The 26,065-nt window shown below is 33.9% G+C and overlaps 3 protein-coding genes and 2 pseudogenes across 3 annotated transcripts; 3 read left to right on the top strand and 2 right to left on the bottom strand.

Annotated features, from left to right (window-relative positions):
* Nucleotides 1-4,896: 4,896 nt before the first annotated feature.
* Nucleotides 4,897-5,541, bottom strand: LOC127973046 (olfactory receptor-like protein COR9; annotated as a pseudogene).
* A 4,242-nt stretch (nucleotides 5,542-9,783) lies between these two features.
* Nucleotides 9,784-10,366, top strand: LOC127973047 (olfactory receptor 4K15-like; annotated as a pseudogene).
* Nucleotides 10,367-12,901: 2,535 nt separating this feature from the next.
* Nucleotides 12,902-13,985, top strand: LOC127973048 (olfactory receptor 52J3-like). Its single transcript, XM_052577082.1, has 2 exons — nucleotides 12,902-13,800; nucleotides 13,910-13,985. The coding sequence occupies exons 1-2, from the start codon at nucleotides 12,902-12,904 to the stop codon at nucleotides 13,983-13,985; spliced, it is 975 nt and encodes a 324-aa protein (XP_052433042.1).
* Nucleotides 13,986-17,943: 3,958 nt separating this feature from the next.
* On the top strand, nucleotides 17,944-18,885 carry LOC127973049 (olfactory receptor 52J3-like). The gene has a single exon (XM_052577083.1). The coding sequence runs from the start codon at nucleotides 17,944-17,946 to the stop codon at nucleotides 18,883-18,885; it is 942 nt and encodes a 313-aa protein (XP_052433043.1).
* A 5,053-nt stretch (nucleotides 18,886-23,938) lies between these two features.
* LOC127972197 (olfactory receptor 146-like) lies at nucleotides 23,939-24,919 on the bottom strand. The gene has a single exon (XM_052575543.1). It carries the CDS (start codon nucleotides 24,917-24,919, stop codon nucleotides 23,939-23,941), a length of 981 nt encoding a protein of 326 aa, XP_052431503.1.
* Nucleotides 24,920-26,065: the final 1,146 nt, after the last annotated feature.

The following is a 26,065-nucleotide window of genomic DNA, read 5'->3' on the forward strand; positions in this document are numbered from 1 at the left end:
ACAAGCTTCCCATAGGCCCATTCAAGGATCTGGTGCACCAGCTTATAAAAGAGGCTTGAATGCAGACCTCCTTTGTGGTTGATATAAGAGACCACTGCTGTGTTGTCGGTGTGCACCAACACATGATGATCTCTTAGGTCTGGGAGAAAGTGTTTCAGTGTTCGAAACATGGCCAGCATCTCCAGGCGGTTGATGTGCCAAGTGAGAAGGCGACCACTCCACAGACCGGGGGCAGGGTGGCCACTCTTGACTGCACCCCAACTGGTGAGGAACACATCCATCACTAGCATTACATGTTGACAAGGAGCTCCCAGCACTGGGCCCTGAGACAGGAACCAAGGTTTCTTCCACATGTCTAAGGCACGTAGACACCTCCCAAGTGACTGGCCTTCTCTCACTCTCTTGACTGCCATGAGGATCGACTCCATCTGAGCAAAGGACAGAACTGCCTGCATCATGGTTGAATCTCACACCATGCCCAGATAAGTAGTCCTCTGTGCTGAAGCTTTTCTTGCCGTTCAGACTTAACCCCAATTCTTCCATGTGTGCAAAAACAACATATTGATGTCGAACCACCATAAGCTCAGCATCACAAGGGAGCCAGAGCCTCATCCACACATTTCGTGAAAGTGTGGGGTGAGAGTGCACTGGCAGGGGTGATAAATTAGGGCTGGGCGATATAGAGACATATAAAGACATTACTAGGCCTCACAGAGGTCTGTATGACTAACAGTACAAAAATAATGCCAGTGAACAAAATCTTTTCAAAATGCAAGTTTAAAAAAATAAAAATAAACACTTTTAATAGAGTAATTTTTGTATGTTTAAAAATTTAAAAATTGCCTCTTATCTGACCTTTATTCAGACTTGCTTGTGCAGTTGTTACTATGTTGACCTTAAACACATTTTCATCTATAAATGTATTTTGATAGATTTTCTGCTATAACAACTAAGACACCTGACTAAATAACATAATATTTTATAATTTATTCCTGTGAGCAATTTGTATAGGGGTCTGTTTTGAAATGAGCATGTTGGTCTGTGGTCTGCAGATGTTGCTCTTGTTTCTGTACATTGTTATTTTCCTGTTTTTAGTAATGAAAAATGAAAATTAACATTAACCCATATGCACACAAATAAATGTTTCAGTATATTGTGTCACAATAGAAGCTTGTAGATTTAAAGATAACAATGACAATGTAACATTATTTATAATTAAATTGATGTAGAGACAAACTTTTTTTGAAGTCTAAGTAACCCTTCATAAGAAAATCAGTGCCGCACGTTTAAAATCTCAGCTTCATAGATGGTATTTTATTGCTATCTAGTGGTAAATTCAAGTAAATATATGTTGTTTAACTGTGTATGAAAACCTGAAGTTTGACTTTAGATTAAACTAAAGATTAGACTAAATTTTAGATTGTGTTTCAATGCATAGCTTTTATTGTGGGGTCAAAACTCAAATACAATGCAATGCAATGATGATTTAGTGATATAATTATGCCTGATGTATCATACTTGCCATATTACCATAATTGCTCTAAAAGTAAATGTATAGACAATTAAGTGGATTTAACAGCAAATAGAAACATGCTCCACAACCTGAAGTGGCATATTTTAGATCTATACAAAAAGGCCTTATAAATACAGTAGGCTCTGGGTTAAGATACTGAGAGGCAGAAAATAATTAACTAACTTGTCAATAATTAACCAGCAAAGTGTGCACAAACCTTTAATTGATAGTGTAGGAATAGACGGTGTCATAGAATAGATGATGTCATACATTTATTCCACAAAATGTTAATCTCTATGGCATGATGAAATACACCCAGTGGAACAAAAGATTAAATGAAAGTGGACCTGAGGTCTGGAGATTATTTTAACAAATTCTCCATAGAGATTATTTAGAGGTCTCCATGTCAAATCCCTAAGCATAATTAAAGCTAATAATTTAATACAATTAGGCACATGTACCATACTTGTTTTTAAGACTGCTTTGTTTTTTACCATGCTATGCTTCTAGACAGTATTAATGAGAATGTTAACTATCAAATATTTTGGAAGGTCAGTGCTTGCATGGGTTTTATATGGTAGTTTAATAATGTAACAAATTTTATTTATCAATAAAGTAAATAATGTATTCCCCTCTCTTTGTTCATTGTTATTGTGAACGTCACTATATCAGGCTGATGTACTGTAAATAGCAGGGAAGAGTGCATGGTACGATCTGCCAGTTAAGCTCCTATTTTACCAAAATACCACACACTTAATTTACATGTTTGTTTGTTTTTCTCTCGATGAGTTGACTCTGTCCAAGGACAGGGCACAACATTGAACTTTGAACTTTTTGACAGGGTTCTCACACAAGCACACATTCTCATTATTTTTTTTGTTCTACATATGAATAGTGATAACTGTTTTTAGAATGAACTCAAAGGGAGACAAGAATAAAATGTTTCATACGTGCTTAACTGACTTGTTAGTAATAATTGGTTTTTATGCTCCAATGTTCATACAAATAGTCTTGACCCGGATTGGTGTATTTAAAACATAAAATGCTTATTAACAATTATAAATGCCAATTTAATACATGAAAAATTTTATCAATTGAATGCCTCCTTGCTGAATAAAACTATTAATCTCTTTAAAAATACATAAATAAATAAAAACCTGACTGACCCCAAACTTTTGAATGATAGTAAATATTCACAGTTCTTGAATAAATCAAAGATTATAAAGTAAAAAGATCTTAAACATCAACACAAAAACCATTACCAGTGATGACAAAACAAAAACAACAAAAAGTCTGCAATTGATACTCTCATAAAAGTAGCCACATAATTTATTCCAACTGCAATGCATGCTGGGAGCTTTGCAGACTCTTAACAATTCAAAACATTCAGTAATATTAAAGTGCTTGATTAAACAACTCATTTTATGCTAGTTAGGACAACATTTGGGAAAATGTTGATATAACAGTTTTTTTTTCTTTCTTTTTTTTCTTCCTATTGTACATTTAATGTAATTCGGTGCTTGTGTAACTAGTTTTATAAGAAACTTCCTATCTTAATTCTTGACTTAAGATTTGAAACAGTATTGTATATTTCCTATGTAAAACTGCCATGGTTATATAACAAAAATAGAAATAGAATAAACAGAATAGAATAGAATAGAATAGAATAGCATTCTGAGTTAATATGCGTCTGTAATAAAGCCCAGAACTCTGTTTAGATCCCTTATTGTTGTTGAGTAGAGTATGCTTTTCTATGAGTAAATACAAAAAGGAGGAAACACTAGTCAAATGCTAATAAATTGTATTTGTAGTTATGTAAATAGTGCAAATAGTCAACTGCAGTGCATTGTTTCCTTTCTCTGCCATCTAGTGGACAAATGAGAGATTGAATCTTCATGAAATACCCAGTGACTTCCACAGGAAAATATTCTTGACTATGTACCATATTTTTAATTAAGATTAATTATTTTGACTTCTGGTGTTTTTAAGGATGAAACAGCTCCGAAGATACTTTCTCTTGTTCCCCTGTAAATGGCAACATGTGATAAGATATATTAGATATTAAATCTTATATTTTATATTAGAAAGAGATAAGATATATTACTATTTTTATAATGCATTATTCACTAAAGGTATATTTGATGACTGTATGAGATGTCTGTTTAGTGTGCTTTTGTTTTATTCTATCTTTTTGTTCGTTTTATAGTCATTCAGTCTCCAAAATGTACAGTTTTTTTATGGACACTTGCACTTATTTCATTATGAAACATATAATAAACAATAATTGTGCTTCTATGTAACAGTTTGTGAATGATTTGAAAAAACATCTAAAAATATGTTATTTACATAAACTACAGTACTAGAAATAAGTGAATAAAAATGCTGGACTAGAGTCATATTAGCAAATTACATTATGTCAACCAACTAATATTTCCATCATTTATTTTATTTTTTGCACTGAAAAATGAAACATGAATAAAATGCAATAATAATACATAATGCACTGGGTCAAAACTTTGGGTCGTTGAACAAACCATACATCGATGGAAAGCTTATTTATTCAGCTTTCAGATTATTTATAAATCTCAATTTTAAAAAATTGACACTTAAAGTTTTGTGGTCCAGTATCACGTATGTGCTTTAATGTTGGAAATCTATCAACTGCATTGTAGGAGTTTCTCTTGTCTTTCCCTGCCATCTAGTGGGAAAGTATTGCATCTTCACATTGCTTCAGTGAAATATGCAATAAATTGCTTTGCATTCTGAGGTATCTTATTTATTTTTAGTGTATCTTGTTTATTGTTGTTTTTTTGGTTAAAAAAAAAACAACAACATAAATTTTTCATATTTTAAAAATATATATTATAAAATAAAAATCATATTTGGTTACTGTATAGATGTACTTTTAATGTGCTTGTTATTAGTGTGTATCTTATTATAGCACAGCCTCATAACAATTTTTCTAAGGACAGTGGGTCTTACAGTGACCTGAGTTTTGTGAAATTATAAAACACTAATTATTTTGATACTTTTTCATCATTTGTGAATAAATTAATAAAAAAAAAACTTGATATGTGATATTTAAAAATGCAAGTGTGCTTGAATCAAGTGAATATGAAAAGATGCTTTATGCTTGAGAAACATTGCCATCCTCATCTGCTGGACTGCTGAACATGCATTAATTCTGAGTAACGTATGGCTTAATTACAAGTATCATACCATGAATACAAAGCAAGAAAAAAAGGGTCTTGCACTAGCTCAGAGCATTTAAAGATATATTTTTAATAATCATATAGGTTATAAGTGCATTCTGCTTAACATGGATTATAATGTAAAATATGAAAAAGTATATTTCCCCTACTATGGGAAAAACAAGACATTTGTTAACCACTGGCCTCATTTTTAATGATCTGTTGTGCCACTTTTGGCTTTCTCAGAAGCTTGACTATCTTGTCTCGGAGTTCATCGGTCTTTAAGCTGTAGATGATGGGGTTCAGCATTGGTGGGATGGTAACAGAAATAGTCAGAATTGATGTTAAAAGATCCACATTCTGAACTAGTCGGAGGTTTCCTAAAACATATGCCACCATGACAGGTATATAATAGAGAAGCACTAACAGCAGGTGAGTGAGACAGGTGTGGAAGGCCTTCCAGCGCTGTGATACAGATGCAATCTTTGTCACAGCAACCACTACAATCACATAGGTGAAGATAATAAAAAACAAAGGGCCTAGTAAAGCAGTCATAGTCTTAGCTGTAGCCAGTTGTCGGTTGAATGAAATGTCTGTACAAGCCAACCTATAGACTGGACTGTGTTCACAACAGCAGCTGTTTACATCTCTTGAGCCACAGTAGGGGAGTCTGGCTGCAAGACCGACTGGGAAAATCTCAAGCAAAACAACCAGAGACCAAGTCCCTACTATTATGAGCAGCATCCTTAGGTTGGTGTTTATGGTAGAGTAACGCAGAGGCCAGCAGATCGCAATCAGACGATCATACGCCAAAAGAGCAAGAGAGAAAGATTCCATGTCACCAAAAAAATGCATGAAGAACATTTGGGAAAAACATGCTCCAAATGAAACATAGTTCTTATTGAACACAAAAACAGGCACCATTTGAGGAATAATAACACTGTTCATTGAAATGTCAACGATGGCTAGATTACAAACAGCAAGATACTTGGGGTTCTGTAAGCTGGAGTTCATTAGCACGACAGTCAGAAGAACAAGGTTACCCAGCAAAGTGATGATGTAAATGATCGCCAAGGCCAAAATAAGGTAGTTTTTGTTTGCTAGACTGCGAAAGGCAGTTAGATAAAATCCTTCATTGAAAGAATTTGTTCCATTGCTGAAAGCAAGTGAAAAATTCATTTGAACTCCAAATCTGAAAAGAGGAAACAAAACAGTATGATTATTACACAAGTCAAATATTTGAAGCCATAAAAGTCTCTGATAAACTGATAGGAAAAACCACTTTGAAAAGCCAATGTCTTTCATTAACAAAGTATGAGGGGATTTATATTTGAAGTCTTACATTTTCCATTTCAGTGGTATAAAATCAGCCTCACATTCCACATATTTGTAATCATAAAAAGGTGCATCGTATTTGTACTGTACAGAAAATAATGACAAAACTAAAAATGTTCGTTGCAAATGGAAATTAAGTGAACAAACAAATAAAATACCTACTGATTTCTTTTAAAATCTTGCTTTGTGTTGAAATCGGGCAGTGTGAAAGGAAAACCGATTTTTAAAGGGCTTCTAAACTGATGACCAGGGTCTAATGGGTCTAATTAACCACTGTTGTACAAACAAAAATATAATTACCTTGATTGAAGTCTTGTTATTTAACAAAAAAGTTTCTCATGAGCATTTAATTAGTTTAATTATGTCCAAATAAAGCTTTTGTTGGTCTATACACTTTGACTCATAGAGGTATACAAATTCAAAACAAAAATATGTGCGTGTGTGTGTGTATAGTAAGAGAGATAATGAAACATCCATAGAAAGAAATGAGATTCATTCTTCTTAAACATTTTTGTTCTTTTCTTGTGAAGAATTAGCAAATCTAATTGCCAAATTAAATTAAATGTCATATACTGTTTGCCAAAGTTACTGTTATGTTATAATATGAGGTCTCATGTCAAATTAAAACTAGAAAACATCAAATTCATAAAAAACAGCTTTATACGTCAAAACTTCATCAGAGACCAATAGTTTATAAAAAGATCAGCTAAAATAAAAATTTCCATAGCCATATCAGATTTAATATCGATTAGTAATAAAAGTATTCTATTCTCATAGTGTAACTTGCCTGCTTTAATATTTTTTTCATTCTCTCACTGATACTGTCTTTTCTCAATACCATTTATGTAAATATTTAAAATACCTCAAATCTCATTTTGATGTCAACCTGATAAGTTCCATATGGTTCAAATGTCAACATATGTTGAATTTGCTGACATATGATTCATCTAATTAAAACCTGATTTGGTTAAAAAAAAAAATTTTGACTAGCATTTAAAGATTTAATATCTAATAGTAATAAAAGTATTCTATTCTCATAGTGTAACTTTGTTATGAAACTTTTGATTGGTCATGCATATCCCTAAGAGACTCATTATCCTGTTTTGACAAATCTACTGTGATTCCCTGTCGAGACACTAGAAACAAACATGACTAATTTAAACTAAGTACATTCATGTAACTAATGACTAATTACGGTTTCTACAGTATACAAAATGTTGACATGCAAGCCTAACAACTAATGGGTCTCCAGGTAATAAATGAGGTCATGATGACACAGTATTTTGGCAGCCAATGAGAGACGAGTCTGCTGTGCCATGACACTGTTTGATACAATATATTATGACACATTAGACAAGCTCACACCAGCATCTTAATACATTAAATGCCAATGTCCCTAACATCTATTTAACCCATGTGTACACTGTGAACTCCTTTATTAAAAGTCAAAATAACAATAATTAAATGAACAAAATTCATTTAAAAATTTTTTTTTTCATTGCATTAATATCCATAATGTCCATATATGCCTGTATTTGTACAGTGGGTAAGTATTATTGTCAATGTAATGACAATGCTTTGGTCCACTTACATCCAGAATCCTGTTTATGATAAAAACAGATGAAATGAAACTCAGTTCTTCATGTAACAAATGTCCATCATCTATATTACTTAAAATGCTAGTCAAAAACAATTTTTTAACCAAATCAGGTTTTAATTAGATGAATCATATATGTCAGCAAATTCAACATGTGTTGACATTTGAATCATATAATGGAACTGATCAGGTTGACATCAAAATGAGATTTGAGGTGTTTTAAATATTTACAGACATGGTATTGAGAAAAGACAGCGAGAGAATAAAAAACGTTAAAACAGGCATATAATATTACACTGTAAGAAATAAATATGTAAAATAACAGAAAAAGTAGGCCTACTAGCAGCTCATTGCCAGGACATTATCCATTCATTTTACAGACATTTTCTTCAACTCTAAAACATAACGCAATGTGAAATTCAAAATAAAGGTAAACACAAAATAATAAAAATGTTAATAATAATAATAATAATGATGATGATACAAATGGAAAATTCCTCAAACAGACTCAAACAAAACCAATTCAGATAACTAAAATATGACTAAAACTAAATGGCATTCTAGTCAAAAGACTATGACTAAGACTGAATCAAATCTGCTGTCAAAATAAGCACAAGATGGCAATAGTTTGGTTTGTTTGTTTATCTTCTTCTTAACACCATTCAACATATACAGCTATACCAGTTAATCCATACACAAGTCAATCTATACACGAGTCAGGGGGGACAAATTAGAATCTTCAATTCACTTAACCTGCATGTATTTGGGCTGTGGGAGGAAACCGGATCACCCAGCGTAAACCCACACTGACACAGGGAGAACATGCAAACTCCAAACAGAAAGGCCTCTTGTCCCTACCAGGGACCTTTTTGCTGTGAGACACTGTGCTGCCCCTGGATGGCAAGCGAGCACAAGATTTCTTGGATGGAGGTCTACCATTTCTGGATTTAGCCATTTCCTCATCTCTCCTGTGGCTCAGGGAAAGTCATGGCCTAGTGGTTAGAGAGTTTGCCATGACACTGGTTTTGTTTTAGGCTGAGGCTGAGCTGCCAAAGGTGTAGGCATTGATTGTCTAGCCATGATGTAGGCCCTACTAGGGCTGCTGTGGTCCTGCAGGGCTTAGAGTTGTGAGCAGCACTGGATTTCCAATGGATTTGGAAAAAAAATATGCATGAAATCTAATAATATATTATTGCATTCAAATAGCTATTAATTTGGAATAAATGTAATAATGCCTTAAAAATTTAACGTTAATTACATTGTAATTGTAAAAATACAAATTTATTTTCCTTGGTGGAAATGTTTATTTATTAAACCTGGAAATGTGAGGAACATTCATTTACATTTGAGTTTTTTAATTAAAAAAAATCAGCATGAACTTTACCTCATTTCAGCCTCATTTAATTACTACAAAATAAAAACATAGTATTTGTACACAATGTAATGCTGAGATTTTACAAAAAAAAAAAAAAAACACTGTATTTCTCCTGCAAAATTCATGCATTCAGCATTGCAAATTGTGCATATAAACAAGCCAAATCAAGAGAGTAAGAAATAAAAGCATGTATTTATGAATCTATATATATATATATATATATATATATATATATATATATATATATATATATATATGTGTGTGTGTGTGTGTGTGTGTGTGTGTGTGTGTGTTTCAAGGGTTGCATTTGAAATATTTAAAACATAATTTGGATAAATAACTGCACTTTCAGTGGACAGCAGAGGGCAGTATATTCAGTGAATTATGTCTCATGTCAAATATTGATTTGTAGAGCATGTCACTTGATTAGAAATTAATGTTCATATGCTAAATGGCATCATATATTCCTAAACAGAGCACAAGTATAAATCAGATGACTTTAGATGACAAAGTGCCAACAAAGTGCTTTCCAACAGCACTGAAAAGATGCCGCCTTTGAATGGCTTCTGATAGGTGAATGTTATGTAATCATTTTATCTGATTATGTTTTGAAGAACCAAATCTTCTGTAGTTAAAAGTACTGTGGTAAAAAGATTTTAAGGATGTATGGGATTAATATAAATAGGCAAAATGAAAAAATGACAGCTCTAATTTTGGACAGCATCATAGATTCAAATGGTTTGCTAAGATTAGAATTTCACCAACTTTCACCATGTGTATGAATAGATCTGTCCTATCACATGTCCTCACTTTGCACTCTTTGGAACTGATTGAGACAAGCATGTAACTTGCATTCATATTTGGATTAACACCATACATGTTCATCTTACTTTGCAATGTAGCAGTTGCTGTCACCATTTGCTTGAACATAAATCTTCATAAACCAATGTACGTGCTTTTGCTTAACATGACTATCAGTGACACAATGGGTGCTACAAGCCTTTTTCCTCAGGACAGTTTAATATCCTATCCTGCATGTTTACTGCAGGCATCTATGGTACACTTGTATGGTGGAGCATCGTTTGTTATTCTTACCGCTATGGCCTATGACAGGTATATCACTATGTGCTCCCCGTTGAGATATGAAGTACTATAATGAGACTAGTTTGTGAAGACACAAGAGTGAATAATATCTATGGACTGTTTACTCTGGTTTTTGTACCACATCCTTGTGTTTTCCATAACAGTTTTTGTATTTCCTCCTCTTGTCAATAAATTTGTGGATGGATTTAAAAACTAAAGAGATCAGACAAAAAATTCTCACCTGTTTCAAGAGTAAGATGAATAGTGTCTGAAAATGATTGTGTAAATTTTGCATAATAAAATAAGGTGCCCGGGAGATGACACTGTCGGTTCACTTTGTTTTGTCATGGCCACGATTTAATAACTTGTGGGAACATGATAATATGTCGTGGCCACAATATCATTTTGTCAAGGTAACAACATCCATTTCCCTTGGCCAAGACTTCTTATGTTGAGGTAACGACATATTTTTCTCGTGGCCATGAGTTTAATGCGTAAACAAACCTGCGTCACCATAGCAACCCAGGATTATCAGAGATTTATTCATAAATATTTTATTTTGAATTAAGAAATAATAAATTAATTGTTATAGAAAATATTTCATTATTAAATTTTTATTTTAACCATGTTCCTTGGCTACCGGACTATAAATACTATATTGTTTCGTTGACTAATTAATCATTCACGTAGTTTAATTTGTCATTTATCTGACAATTATCCCAATAAAGTTTCGACGTGATGTGATGATAAATGAGCGTGTTGTGCTTTCATTTACAAATGAAACTACGTGAATGATTAATTCCTCAATGAAACACTATAGTATTTATAAGTCTAGTTAGCCAAAATAACTGAAATATTTGTTTAATTTAAACTGTATTCCAGCAAAAATTCCAGTCCGCATAATAAAAAACCTTGATCTGCATGTTGAGCATTTACAGCAGGAGATTATTTACAAAGGTATTCAGAATTTCAATTTATTTCATTACAGTTCATTGAGAATCTAACCTATTGTTAATAAAAAATTGTAAAAAAATATTAAATAATTTTGCTGTATATGTCAGAATAAAATGATTATATAGGTCCATTTGGAAAAGAAACAAAACTTCTAATGAGATTTAAATAATTTATGTTAGAATAATGTGAATTAGGTGTTTTTATAAAAAAAAAATTTATGCAAGTTCTACTAGAAAGATTAAGTGCCATGTCACATATTACAATTACATCTAGCTAATCGTCACTCAACAATATAGAAGCCCTCTACTCACCCATTGTGTTTGCAGATACTGAAGCTGTTGTTTCCCTCCATCCTCCCCACGACCACCAGGTTGGCCCCATCCATGCAGAAGTATGCTCCACCCCTTCATCTTTTGCAGGAATAGCTGGAACCTACAGTACTTCAGATTCAAGCTATGGATTCTAGCTATGGCCTACAGCAACTAATTTTTTTTTTTTTTTTTTTTGGCTTCTTTATTAAATACTTTTGAGTCTTATTTTCCCCTCCTGAGTATTAATATATGTAATATATGTAATATAACAAAATTCTTAATAAAATTCTATAGATCTCTGGGGATGACTTAATTGATTTAAAATAATATGCATTTGGAAAAGAAGGTCAGTTCCAAAGGCTTAGCAATTTATTGCAGTTTGACGAAAACTAACAAACACAAAAAAAAATTTGTTCACAAACATAATAACAATAATTGAGATTAACATTAATTCTCATACTGATCTTCATTCACTAACAATTTCAAACTATTTGGGATTTATGTATGGAGAAATGTGAGCCCTGGCTAGACATTGTCATAAACACAGCCAAACTGTGTCCATACATGAGAGTTCTATCATGCCCTTACCTAAGAGCTAGAGCATGATCAATAGTTTGGAGCTTGAATTGCAGTTATTAGTAACTTATGGGAGTCTGTCTACACATGTACACACATTTTTCTTCATATGTGGATTTATGTGAGAGACATCTATTTGATGTGCATATTCATCTGGAAGATATATACTGTATACTTGAAGTTACCATGTTATCGAGTTTATTAAGTCTTTTTTTTTCAGGTGAACGACAGCAAGAAAAAAATTAAAATAAATAAATCCATTCAAATCGGAAAGTTGTTACTGCATATAAAGTTATTAAATTGGTATAAATATAAAAATGCTTAATCATTATAGGTGCAAATAATGCATCTAGTAAATGTAAAAGTAAGTTTAAAAAAGTGTTAAGTATTAAGTAAGTTTAAGTGTTAAGTAAAAAAAGTGCATTTATGAAAATAAAACTGATTTAATTATTTAAATTATGCATTGGAAAATATTGAATACATAATTTGGACATATAACTGTACTATATTTCAAGGGGCAAAATAGAGGGCAGTATATTTAGACTTCTGTCTCATGTGAAAAATTGCTCTGTAGAGAATGTCAGTTGATCAGAATCCAATGTGCGCATGCTATAAATAGCATAATCCATTCCTTTAGTAAACAGCACAAGTATAAATCAGATGACAACAGCAAAGTGCTTTCCAACACCACTAAAGTAAGATAAGTCATGATTTTATTGAATATGTTGTGGATAATCAGATGTACTGCTGAGTTTTCCAGGTTGTATGAGATGCAACAAGGCCAAATTAACAAATGACAGCTCAAGTTTGGACCGCAACATAGATTAAACAGTTTGGTGAGATTTCGATTTAATCTAAATTATTCATTTTTCTTTATTTATACTTAAATTGTAAATTATTCTATATTAAACTTTTATACACCTGTTTAATTTTCTTTAAACAGGCCATTAACAGTTAACATTAACCATGTATCCAAATGAATCTCTCTTCTCACTGGTCCTGACATTACACTCTCTGGAACTGCCTGAGACCAGCATTTATCCTGCATTCATATTTGGATTAACAATTTACTTGTTCATCTTACTCTGCAATGTAACAATTGTTGTCACCATTTGCTTGAACAGGAATCTTCACAAACCAATGTACATACTGTTGCTTAACATGCCTATCAATGATGCAATGGGTGCTACAAACCTTTTTTGTCAGCTTCTGTATAGTATATTGTCTCAGGACACATCCATATCCTACCCTGCATGTTTGCTTCAAGGCTTTATTGTACACCTGTATGGTAGTGCATCCTATGTTATTCTTACCGCTATGGCCTATGACAGGTATATCGCTATCTGCTCTCCACTGAGATATGAAGCCATTATGAATACCAGTAACTTGGTGAAAATCATATCTGGGATGTGGCTTTTTAATTTTGCTGTAATAATTGTTATTTTCTTTCTTTTTCTGAATTACAAGATTTGCCAGACACACATGACAGATCTTATCTGTTATAATCCATCTATAATGAAACTCATGTGTGAAGACACAAAAGTGAATAATATCTATGGATTGTTTACCCTGGTTTTGTACCACATCCTTGCATTTTCTGTTGTGGCATTTACATACATTCATATATTAATCACCTGTGTTACTAATAAGCAGTCTGATGCAAAGAAAAAGGCACTTCAGACATGTGGCACTCATTTAGTTGTCTTCCTGTTCTTGGAGTTCAACACTCTTTTTCCCCTTGTTGCACATCGGTCGGAAAGTGTTCCCGCTTACATACGCAGGATGTTTTCTATAACAGTTTTTGTGTTGCCTCCTCTTGTCAATCCACTTGTGTATGGTTTTAAAACTAAAGAGATCAGACAGAAATTTCTAGCCTGTTTCAAGGGTAAGATACATAGTATTTGAAGATGGTAATTTAAAGCAAAATTACAATAAACCATTTAATATTCATGATTATGATTATGATTATTATACTTTACAGTTTCTTCCTCACAGAAAGCTATTGGGGTTTTTTCACTATATTATGCACTTTTATCCAGAGTCTGTATAAATTAAACATTTTTAAAATGTCTTAAAATTTCAGTTGATAAAAGTTACTAGCATTAACTGTTAAAATATAATTATTCATTCATCATTAATCTGCTGATCAGCTATGTCTTATCTTAATTAAAAAAATATATATTTATAATAAAGTAAACAAACATTATTAGCTAGTCTATAGTGTTTTATGTATATGAAAACAGATTCAGTTCAAAACAGAAAGTCCAAACAGATCATGAAAACAACAATAATCCAAATGATAACAATTAATGTCCTGTGAAGTGTAAAACTGTATGTAAAAATAATCATCCATAAAGATTTTTTTTCTTTACTTCAAATTGTGTCTTTTTGCTAAAACAAGTCTTTAGTCCAAATAAAAAAAGAAAGTAGGCCTATATCCCGTTTTACTCTTCGATGGCATATCTGCAACTATTTTTGCATTTTTTTTTTTCTGTGCATATTTAGCGCAGTCTTCTGATTCAGACAAGATGACCTTTTCAGTGAGAAATCAGTATGTTTGAAATTTGAAATGAAAAGTTTCTTGATGTGTTTATTGACAGTGACAGTTGAGTTATAATAATCACGTGCTCCAACATGCAGAAGAGGTTTCTGAGTCTTTTCAATGAACCTTTTAAATCAAATTGCAAATCGCAACAAACGATTCGTTCCCGAGTCAACAACTCACTGATTCAAATGAACCATTGAGTCTCCCATAGACAGTAAAAGAAATGGACACAGCGACCCCATTGGAACTCAACTGAGACAAGTGAAGTCAATTTCTACCTATTTTTAGCACTTCCGTTTCTGACGCGCAGACTCAAACGAAGCTTGACGACGTCAGCAACCTGTCTGACAGATGTAAATCTTCTAGTAGCTGTGCGTGAAAACTGCCATCGTTAATCTTGCAGAGACGGCCAGCTTGAGCGGGGAGTTCTTTGGCGTGAGTGAGCAGGAGTAACTATTCTGATTAATTATTTTGTATAGTGTTTTAAAATGTAACGCCAGCATTCCATATTAAGTTAATTGCCTGCGAGCTTCTCCTCCTGTCTGTACGGTAATTTCTCTACTGTGCGACAGAGAGTCAAGAGGTTATAACGCAATCGTTAGCCTATTTTTACGTTTCTACGGGGCTGTAATGTAACATTGAAGGTAATGGAGCCCTTTATGCATTGCCGTGTATCTTTAGAAATAAATAATGGACAAATGGAGTCTTTAAACGCCTCAGATGTAAAGTTATTCGCTGTCAAAGTGATGCCAAAATGAATGGGAGGTCAATGGGATGCTAACGCAAGTGAAGTTCTACTACAAGATGGCGGCACGCGGCCGACTTCAACTTCCGGTCGACTTCCTTGCTGCCTGGGAGTCTCCAGGGAACTGAATTCACAAGTAAGAAGATCTTGTGAACGTGTGTCTGATGCAGTTAGAAGTAAGTTATTAATGTAGAAATTTAGGAGTAATTATTGTAACTGAAAATCATATTTAGGTCAGCTGTTTGTGAACTAAATCTGCTGTTAAGAGTGATCTATTTAAGCCCACTGAAATGCTTGAATGCAGATGATGCAGACACATCAATCTCACAAAAATCTCAACCTCTGGGTTTTAGATAAAAAAAAAAAACAAAAAAAAAACAGAAACATAAAATAACAGATTAAATAAAATAACTCAATCATGCTCAAATTCCCAGCTGCCGTAATGTTAACAGTTATATTAAAATGCTACGTATGCCCTATGTGATGTCTGTTTTTGTATTGTTTATCAACAGTATACATTTTTATATTGTTTGGATTAACTAGTCGAGTAGACAGATATAAATGTTTATTCATAACCATACTGGAAATCAGTTAATATTGTTAGCGGATGCTAACTGTCTAGCTAACAAGCTTGCTGGTACTAAGTCCAAATATTTTTATTCAACCACCTATACAGATAATATTTGGGGGAAAAAGAAAGAATGTGATGTTCAGAACATGGTAACTACAGTAATTATCAAAGTGGGAAGTGATGCCCTCTGGGGGCATTTGGCTAGGGGTGTATGAGAAGGAAAAAATCATTCTGAATATATACAGTAGTTATATTTTCCTTAAAATGTTCTTCCTAAATTCAGGCCTTATTCTCATGTCATATATAACTGTGATGTTCTGCAAAACAAGTAACTTTACATAAAATTGCAAAATGTATCTTTTTTACTTAAGTACATAAAAAATCGAGTACTTGTTACTTGAGTAAAATTTAAAATGGAGTATGTTTACTTTTACTGAAAATTTTGACCTATTTCAAAAACAAGAAGATAAGCAGTTTCTGATGTAATTAGATCTGTGTGTGAAATGATCATGGACTGATATCATATGTAACTTATTTTCTGCTAAGTGCGTGGGGATGCCATTTCACCATTTTAAAGCTTGGCCTGTTTATCATATTGTAATCTAGACTGAAGCAGTCTAAGCATTCCCTTTGCACATATAAATTTTCTGAAAAGGACGAATTATACAGGATTTCCACAAGACGTATGCGTCGCGTATATTAACGTTCCGCCTGGAAACAAAGATGCCGTGACGCCAAACCCCCTCACGAAAAAAGATAGCCATTGTCTTTACAACTATAACGACGAGTGCTTATCAGGATCAACTAAACGCTTGATTTTCAAAAGTATGTTGTGAGCATTTGCAGCACGCGTGTTGTCATAATGATTAATTTGTTTCTTAATAAAGAAAATATATCAGCATCATTAACTTTTTGGAAGAATCATGGGCACGATAGAGTAGATTCTGGTACGAAACATCATAAGAAAAGTAACAAATCATGAGATATAAATGAGAAAACTATAAATATAACATAATTTAGTCATGCTATAATATTAGATTTTTGCTGCATCATGAAATAAATCATCTGGTTTTGAGTGAAATCAGTATTAATAAATATACTTATTATACATTTCTAACATGTGAGTTAAAAATGGCTCATTGTTTGGCAGATATTGCACTAAAATCACCCTTTTTATTCATGCATTAATGACTGCTTATCAATGATTTATAATGCATTTGTAAATTAGTTTTAGTCCTTTATAACCCCTTATAAAGGGGAACCTTAATGTAAACGTTACCGAAAAACTTTCTAAATGTGGCTAATGATCACAAGAATGAAATGAGCCACTTGATTGCAGGGTTGATCTGGGCCACACACCTCCTTCCAGTAGTCGGCCTTATGTTGTTAGCTGTCACACATAGTGCATTTGCCATGTGTGGCCATCCTTGGGCTGACGAGGGGCATTTCAGAAACCATATTTACACTAAGATTGTCTTCAGTATGGAATACTTCTGTGTGGGAAGTAAAATATATTTATTAATGTAAATAAAATATTTTTATCAACCAAAAGGGTTAACTGACATTTTATTTGTCAAAAACCCAGGTACAATGTGATATTTTAGTATTCTTAGCAACTTTTGAAGGACAAAGCAGAAAGAAGCTTTTTAAATTAGATTGTGTAGGTTGTAGTTACAATATCTACCAGCAGGGCTGTGCACATGCTACAAAACAACACCTATTCCCATGACTAAGACAACACTATAACATTAACATGGCAACTCCATGAGTATAAATCTTTTGCCCACAGGTGGCATTCAACAGTGCTGAAGGATGATCACTTAAGGTGACATTATGCATGACCATTTTTGCAAATAGATTACTTTAAACATTATTTTAAAACTGACGAGATTAATAAGGAAAAAAATCTCATATTGTGGCAAATTTAGCATGCTGTTGTTTAATGTTTATTCCTTTTTCAGGTTGTAGTCTAAGTAAGATGATCCTGGATATAGCGAAATGAAAGGATGAAATGGATAAATGTTGGACACCAGTCATGATCTGGCATGATTTTTGCTGGCAGGATTATTGTTGATAATTACTCTTTATTTATATTGATAGCATTAACAGCAGGATTGTGAAGGCTGTTAATAGTAGGAACATTCATCATGTATCCAAATGAATCTCTCTTCTCACTGGTCCTGACTTTTCACTCTCTGGAACTGCCTGAGACAAGCATTTATCCTGCATTCATATTTGGATTAACAACATACTTGTTTATCTTACTCTGCAATCTCACGATTATTAATACAATTTGCATGAACAGAAATCTTCACAAACCAATGTACATACTGTTGCTTAACCTGCCCATCAATGATGCAATGAATGCTACAAGCCTTTTTCCTCAGCTGCTGTATAGTATATGGTCTCAGGACAGATCAATATCCTATCCTGCATGTTTTCTTCAAGGCTTTTTAGCACACCTGAATGGTGGAGCATCTTATCTTATTCTTACCGCTATGGCCTATGACAGGTATATCGCTATCTGCTGCCCGCTGAGATATGGAGCCATTATGACTACCAATAACTTGGTGAAAATCATAACTGGTATGTGGCTTTTAAATTTTTTTCTTATAACTGTAGTTTTCACTATTCTATTACCTTACAGGATTTGCCAGACACACATGACAGATCTAGTCTGCTATAAGACAGCATTAATGAAACTCTTATGTGATGGCACAGAGGTAAACAATATAGTTGGGTTGAGTTGCATCATTTTTTATCACGGCCTTTCACTTTCTGTTGTGGCATTTACATACATTCATATATTAATCACATGTGTTACTAATAAACAGTCTGATGCAAAGATTAAGGCACTTCAGACATGTGGTACACATTTGGTTGTCTTCCTGTTGTTAGAGCTTAACACTCTTTTTCCTCTTATTTCACATCGATTTGAGTTTGTTCCCGCTTTCCTACGCAGAGTGTTTTCCATTTCCAATTTTATTTTTCCACCTCTTGTGAATCCACTTGTATATGGTTTTAAAACTAAAGAGATCAGACAGAAAATTTTCACCTGTTTTAAAAACAAGAAGATAAGTAGTTTCTGATGTAATTAGATCTGTGTGTTAAATGATCATGAACTGATGATATATTTAACTTTTATTTGTTACACAAGTGCCTTGGATGCAAATTCATAATTTTGCTTGACCTGTTTATCATAAATCAGTCAGTTTGTTTGACAGACGACCTTATAAATTCCCTTTGCACATTTTCTGAAACTGTCAAAAAATAGGCAGATTATTGAAATTAAATGAATAGTATTCAGCTGGTCATTTGATCTCAACATGACAGCCACCATGAAGGGAAGACCCTCCTTATGGAATCAATTTTTCTAAGCCACTGATGATGACACAAGTCTTCATGTAAGTGTAGCCTACTTAATTGTAAACATATTTGTACTATTTATTTCTGTAGGTGTACATTTTTTTCCATCTTAATAATATAGAAGATGCAATTGTTTGATACTTAGCAAAATAGCTACAGGACATTATTGGTTTACAATGTTCAACACAACAGATTAAATAAAATAAACTGTATATAATCATAATAGTTATTTTATTGCAACGCAACAAATCTCCATGAATAGGAGAGTCAAGGGGAAAGAAACATGACATCCAAATTGTAAAACACTAACACAATAGCATACACACATGTACACTAAGTAACAAAATATGGAAATTATTTGTTAATTGGTGAAAGAATAAACCTCTTTTTAACAGTTTAGAAATGTATTGCAGTTCACTATCAATTACACATAATCAAACCTAGTAATTCTTAAAAATCTATTTAGAAAAACTTTCAAATGTGGCTCATGATCACAGGATTGATCATGGGCCACAGACCTGCCAAGAGCCAGTCTTATGATGTTTGTTGTAATGCCATCATTGCCATGCATGACCCTCCTTTGGCTGATGAGGTGCATTCCAGAAACAATATTCACACCAAGATCATCTGCTGTGTGGGAAGTCAAAGCATAGAATATATTTATTCATTTAAATAAAAGGTTTTCATCAACCAAAAGGATTACTTCACATTTTATTTGTCAACATTGGTACAATGTGATATTTTAGTATTTTCAGCAAGTTTTGAATGAAAAAGTCGAAAGATGCATTTTAAATCAGATAATGCAGTTACGCTTTCTACCAGCAGGCCTGTGCCTACTGTGCTTACAAGCTACTGTACAAAACACAACACCTGATCCCATGACTAATTCAACAGAAAAAAAAATTCCAACCAACTCCACAAATATAAATAATTAGCCTACAGGTGACATTCAACCTTGCTGAAGGATGATCACTTAAGGTCATAGGCGGAGGGTGAACCAACTCCAGGTTAAGGTTAAAAGCTGTCAAATGTATTAAATACAAACATCATGTCTTTTTAGGCATCAAGAACAAGACATTTGCATCACGTAGGCTAATAAAAGATGTAGATTTCTGACCCTCCATAGACAGCAATGCAACTGAAATGTTCCCAGGTCCAGAAATACATTTTGGTCCAAAAATAGCAAAAACTACGACTTTATTCATCATTGTCTTCTCTTCCGTGTCTGTTGTGAGAGAGAGTTCAAAACATAGCAGTTATCCGATATCTAGTTCGCGAACGAATTATTTGATGTAACCAGATCTTTTTTAACCAGTTCACCAAATCGAACTGAATCATTTTAAACGGTTCGCGTCTCCAATACGCATTAATCCACAAATGACTTAAGCTGTTAACTTTTTTTATGTGGCTGACACTCCCTCTGAGTTCAAACAAACCAATATCCTAGAGTAATTAATTTACTCAAACAGTACACTGACTGAACTGCTGTGAAGATAGAACTGAAGATGAACACCTAGCCGAGCCAGATAACGAACAATAGACAGACTCGTTCACGAGTCAAGAAATGGTTGCATCGGTTTTCGGATCAACAGTACTTCTTTCGGACAATTCGATTCAATAAACCGGTTGAAGAAAATGGTTCACCAGTTTTTTTGCGCTGGACGTGATGGCGTCATTGGCAATGATTGCCCTTGATTCAAGCCTTCGGTTTACCAGCGCTCATAACACTCGCACAGAATCAGTTCAGAGTTAATCACCAAAAGAATCAGTTTGGTTCAGACGCTCTGTGTGTCAGTCTGCTTCATGCTGAATCACACATGCGCAGTATCATCAGCTCCTCGGTTCTCGAATCGGACACGTCTGACAGAAACGGTTCTTGACTCGAGAACGAGTTTTGAACATTTCTAGGTGCTGATCGACCACTTGGTCTGGATACATACTGGATCCGGGTGACTGCAGTGACCCTCTGATCTGGAATAGAGACTGGATCTGGCGGCTAAGGTGACCTCGGAATAAGAGAGAAACAGACTAATATTAGCGTAGATGCCATTCTTCTAATGATGTAGCAAGTATATCGGGTGTTATGGGAAGTGTTCCCGGTTCCGGTTACCTAATTAATGCAGCCTAATAATCCTTTAACAGATTTGGATATTAAAAGCATATTAGTATGTTATGTGTAAGCCAGGTTAAAGAGATGAGTCTTTAATCTAGATTTAAACTGCAAAAGTGTGTCTGCCTCCCAAACAATGTTAGGTAGGGTATTCCAGAGTTTAGGTGCCAAATAGGAAAAGGATCTGCCGCCCGCAGTTGATTTTGATACTCTAGGTATTATCGAATTGCCTGAGTTTTGAGAACGTAGCGGACGTAGAGGATTTTAATGTAAAAGGAGCTCATTCAAATACTGAGGTGCTAAACCATTCACGGCTTTATAAGTAATAAGAAATATTTTAAAATCTAAACAACGTTTGATAGGGAGCCAGTGCAGTGTTGACAGGACCGGGCTAATATGGTCATACTTCCTCGTTCTAGTAAGAACTCTTGCTGCTGCATTTTGGACTAGCTGTAGTCTATTTACTAAGCATGCATAACAAACACCCAATAAAGCATTAAAATAATCTAACCTTGAGGTCATAAATGCATGGATTAACATTTCTGCATTTGACATTGAGATCATAGGCCGTAATTTAGATTTTTGAGATGGAAAAATGCAGTTTAACAAATGCTAGAAACATGGCTTTTTAAGGAAAGATTGTGATCAAATAGCACACCTATGTTCATAAATGATGACAAAGAATTGACAGAGCAGCCATCAAGTCTTAGACAGTGTTCTAGGTGTTCTAGGCGAAGAAATATAAAGCTAAGTATCATCAGCATAACAGTGAAAGCTAACACCATGTTTCCAGATGATATCTCCCAAGGGTAACATATAAAGCGTGAAGTGTAGCGGTCCTAGTACTGAGCCTTGAGGTACTCTATACTTCACTTGTGATCAATACGATACCTCTTCATTTACTGCTACAAATTGATGGCAGTCATATAAGTATGATTTAAACCATGCTAATGCACTTCCATTAATGCCAACAAAGTTTTCAAGTCTATGCAAAAGAATGTTGTGGTCAATTGTGTCAAAAGCAGCACCAAGATCCAATAGAACTAATAAAGAGATACAGCCACAATCAGATGATAAGAGCAGGTCATTTGTAACTCTAAGGAGAGCAGTCTCAGTACTATGATGCTGGAAATCCTCACATATACCATTTTTCTCTAAGAAGGAATATGAAAGGCTTAATAACAGCCAGTTTGAAGGTTTTGAGGACATATCTTACTGACAATGAGGAATTAATAATAGTCAGAAGAGGATCTATAACTTCTGGAAGCACCTCTTTTAGAAGCTTAGATGGTATAGGGTCTAACATATTTTATAGTTTCGATTTTAGAAGTAAAGTAATTCATAAAGTCATTACTGCTGTGATGTTGGGAAATGTCAACACTTGTTGAGGCTTTATTATTCATTAATTTAGCCACTGTATTGAATAAATGCCTGGGGTTATGTTTGTTTTCTTCTAAAAGAGAAGAAAAGTAATCAGATCTAGCAGCAGTTTTTAATGCTTTTCTGTAGGATAGGTTACTTTCCCGCCAAGCAATATGAAATACCTCTAGTTTTGTTTTCCTCCAGCTGCACTCCATTTAGGGTGCGAGTATGCTCATTATACCATGGTGTCAGACTGGTTTCCTTAACCTTCCTTAAGCGTAAAGGAACAACTGTATTTAAAATGCGGTAAAATGAGGTTTTGGATATGCTAAGGAATTCAGATACATCAGGAAGATAACTTAATAAGCAGTCTTTTGTGGTAGAAGTGATGGTTCTACCATACTTGCAACAAGAAGTAGAATTTACCATTTTGGCTATATGAAGTTTGCACAAAACTAAATAATGATCTGAGATATCATCACTTGGCTGCATAATTTCAACACTATCAGCATCAATTCCATGTGACAGTATTAAATCTAGAGTATGATTTCGACAATGAGTAGGTCCTGAAACATGTTGTCTAACCCCAATAGAGTTCAGAATGTCTATAAATACTTCTTTTTCATTATCAACATGGATATTAAAATCACCTACTATTAAAACTTTATCTGCAGCCAGAACTAACTCTAAACTAAACCCCTTTAATAAAGTCTGTATGCAACATCAAAAGTCTTTGTTGGGAAATAATATTTTTGTTCACAGTTGTTATAGGTTTAGGGTTAATATTCAATATTTGTTAGTGTCCTTTTGTTTATTTCATGAAATAAAAAAGGGTTTCTTTCATTCTCTCACCATGCCTATTAACTGTAATATAATATAAATGCAAATCTGATGACTGTTAGATGAGGCTATAGAATCAGAAGCACTTTGTTCATTCATTGAAAATATACAAATCCTCAGATCTGGTAAATATCCCACAATTATTAATTTCCTTTTATTTTTTGCTCGTTTATACAGACATGAAAAGCCTAGTACAAAGTAACAAGTCCATTATACACAGATAATACAGCATTTTAAAAATAATTTAATACCTTCACAAAAATTACAAAGGAATTACACCCAAATATCATGTAATAAAATCTTATTTTTAAATTCTCTTATGATACAGTTGTTTAGTAAATGTTAATTCACTTTTTTACATGATTACTATAGGTTTAACGAGAATGAAAAATACAGGTAAACCTGTGTCAATTTCCATCCAAAATACAACATCAAGAAACTTTTTTTTTTACATTCCATAATTTTTATTTTCTGTTTTTAACAACAAATGTATTTTTTCTTGGGCTAACTTTGTACTTTTTTAAAACCAAGAGTAATGCTATTCTAATATCTTTAGTTTTCATTCCATATATGACTGGATTGACAGTCGGAAGGACTGTGTAAATCATTAAACCACAAATCTTCTGTGCATTGGAAGAGATGCTGGGGATCCGATATGATAATGGAGCAACAGTTGATACTATTTCAAAGAGGGAAAAAGTAGCGATCTGGGCTATACATGTATTTAGAGCCTTAACTTTTGAATCAGCGTGTGTTTGTTTTATACATGTGATGAGAATCTGTGTATAAGAAAATAGCTGGATTAAGATACTGCTAATCTGTATAAATGCTGTTATAAATAAACCATAAATGTTGTTCACAGTCAAATCCCCTCCACATGAAAGCAAAAGCAAAGATGCATTGTCACAGTACACGTTGGTAATGAAAGACTTGCATTTTACCATTCTAGACTGAAGTGAAAACAACACTAGTATTAAGACGAAGTCAAGACCCCATGCCAGAGCTATGATTCCACATATTTTGCAAGGAGTCATGATAGAATTATATCTGAGCGGCTTGCATATTGCTATGTACCGGTCTACTGACATGGCTGCCAGTAGAAAAGGTATTGAACATGCATAAATATGTAGCAAAAAAGCCTGAAAAACACACGTAGGGTAATACACATCATTTGTTTCTGTTAAAATGTCCACAAGCACCCTGGGCAGACCGACTGTGATTCCAATTAAATCAGTTAGAGGAAGGCTGAACAGGATGTAGAACATCGGCTTGTGAAGGCTTCTCTGAGTGATTATCAGTCCAAGAATGATTCCATTACAGACCAGAGAGAACACGTAGATCAGAGCTCCAGCCATGAACACAGGATATATTGCTTTAGGATGGATATCAAATTTTGCTATTTTAAGATTAAATGTGAAAGTGGGATTTGAAAGGTTTCCAGCCATTAAAAACCTTGATGGAAAACAAAAACGAAAATATTTTCAACAAAGATAATTTTAGTGGTCATGTAACAAGGTTTGTAAATCTGACTGCCTACATTAAGTCACAATAAGTCTTACCTTAGTTCACTAACTGTTGTAAGTTGTATGACCTGAATACAATAGGCTATGGTACATCATCACCTTTTATGCAGAATAAAAAGTTGTGGGACTTGTAATCATGGTTTAGTTTGTGGTCCTTTGACACCAGATGATGTAATATTTGTGTCTAAAATAGACCTGAGATTTAAGACATGAGATTTTGACTTTTTAACACTATGTCTCCTGAATCTGTCATTTTAGAATATTGTAGCCTATATGAAAATACTCTTAAAAAATCCTTTAACAGTTATGAAACACATTTTTTTAGATCATTTATGAGAACAGATGTGTTTCACATTATTGAAAACAAACACAGAACCTGGCCCACAACCCACATTGCAAACAGACTTGGCCTACATGTGGGTGCAAGCTGACACTGCTGGCCTAATGTCGGCAATGGCATGTACCCTCCAGCCAGAGCTGGGCCATGTGTGGCAATGACGGCACGGCGGGGATCCGGCAAACAACATGAGGGCCGATTGTTGATGGGAGGATTGTAGCCCAGATCAGTCAGGTCAGGGCCTGACTGACCCAGGGCGTGCACAGACCTTTTGAGGGGCATGTGCTGAAACTGAAAAAGGGCACCCCCTCCTTTTTTTATATCAATTATATATATTCTCTTTTTTAGCTATTCAGTTTGGTTTTATAAGCTAATTTATTGGTATTATTTGGTTAACATGATTATGAATGACATTGAGAAGGTCTCTTATTCACTAAACTTTCCCTAAAATAAGCCAGCAATGAAAAAATAAATAAAAATAGTGTGAAAAAGTACAGTTGCAGTGAAAAGCATTTCTGGAGGATCACGTGACACTGAAGAGTACTGAACTGGAGTAATGATGCTGAAAATTCAGCTTTGATCACAAAAATAAATTACATTTTAAAATATATTCAAATAGAAAACAGTTATTTAAAATTCTAAAAATATTACACAATATTACTGCTTTTGTCATGATTCTGCCTTCATGTCCTGACTTTTCTCTAGTCTTGAGGCAGGATCATGACAGACCC

Source organism: Carassius gibelio, chromosome B15, assembly GCF_023724105.1.
Source record: "Carassius gibelio isolate Cgi1373 ecotype wild population from Czech Republic chromosome B15, carGib1.2-hapl.c, whole genome shotgun sequence".
NCBI lineage: Eukaryota > Metazoa > Chordata > Actinopteri > Cypriniformes > Cyprinidae > Carassius > Carassius gibelio.

Coding starts and splice junctions, on each gene's coding strand:
- LOC127972197 (XM_052575543.1), bottom strand. CDS start 24,919: ATGGCTGGAAACCTTTCAAATCCCACTTTCACATTTAATCTTAAAATA.
- LOC127973049 (XM_052577083.1), top strand. CDS start 17,944: ATGTATCCAAATGAATCTCTCTTCTCACTGGTCCTGACTTTTCACTCT.
- LOC127973048 (XM_052577082.1), top strand. CDS start 12,902: ATGTATCCAAATGAATCTCTCTTCTCACTGGTCCTGACATTACACTCT. Junction 13,801..13,909: donor ACTAAAGAGATCAGACAGAA/ATTTCTAGCCTG, acceptor TGATTATTATAC/TTTACAGTTTCTTCCTCACA.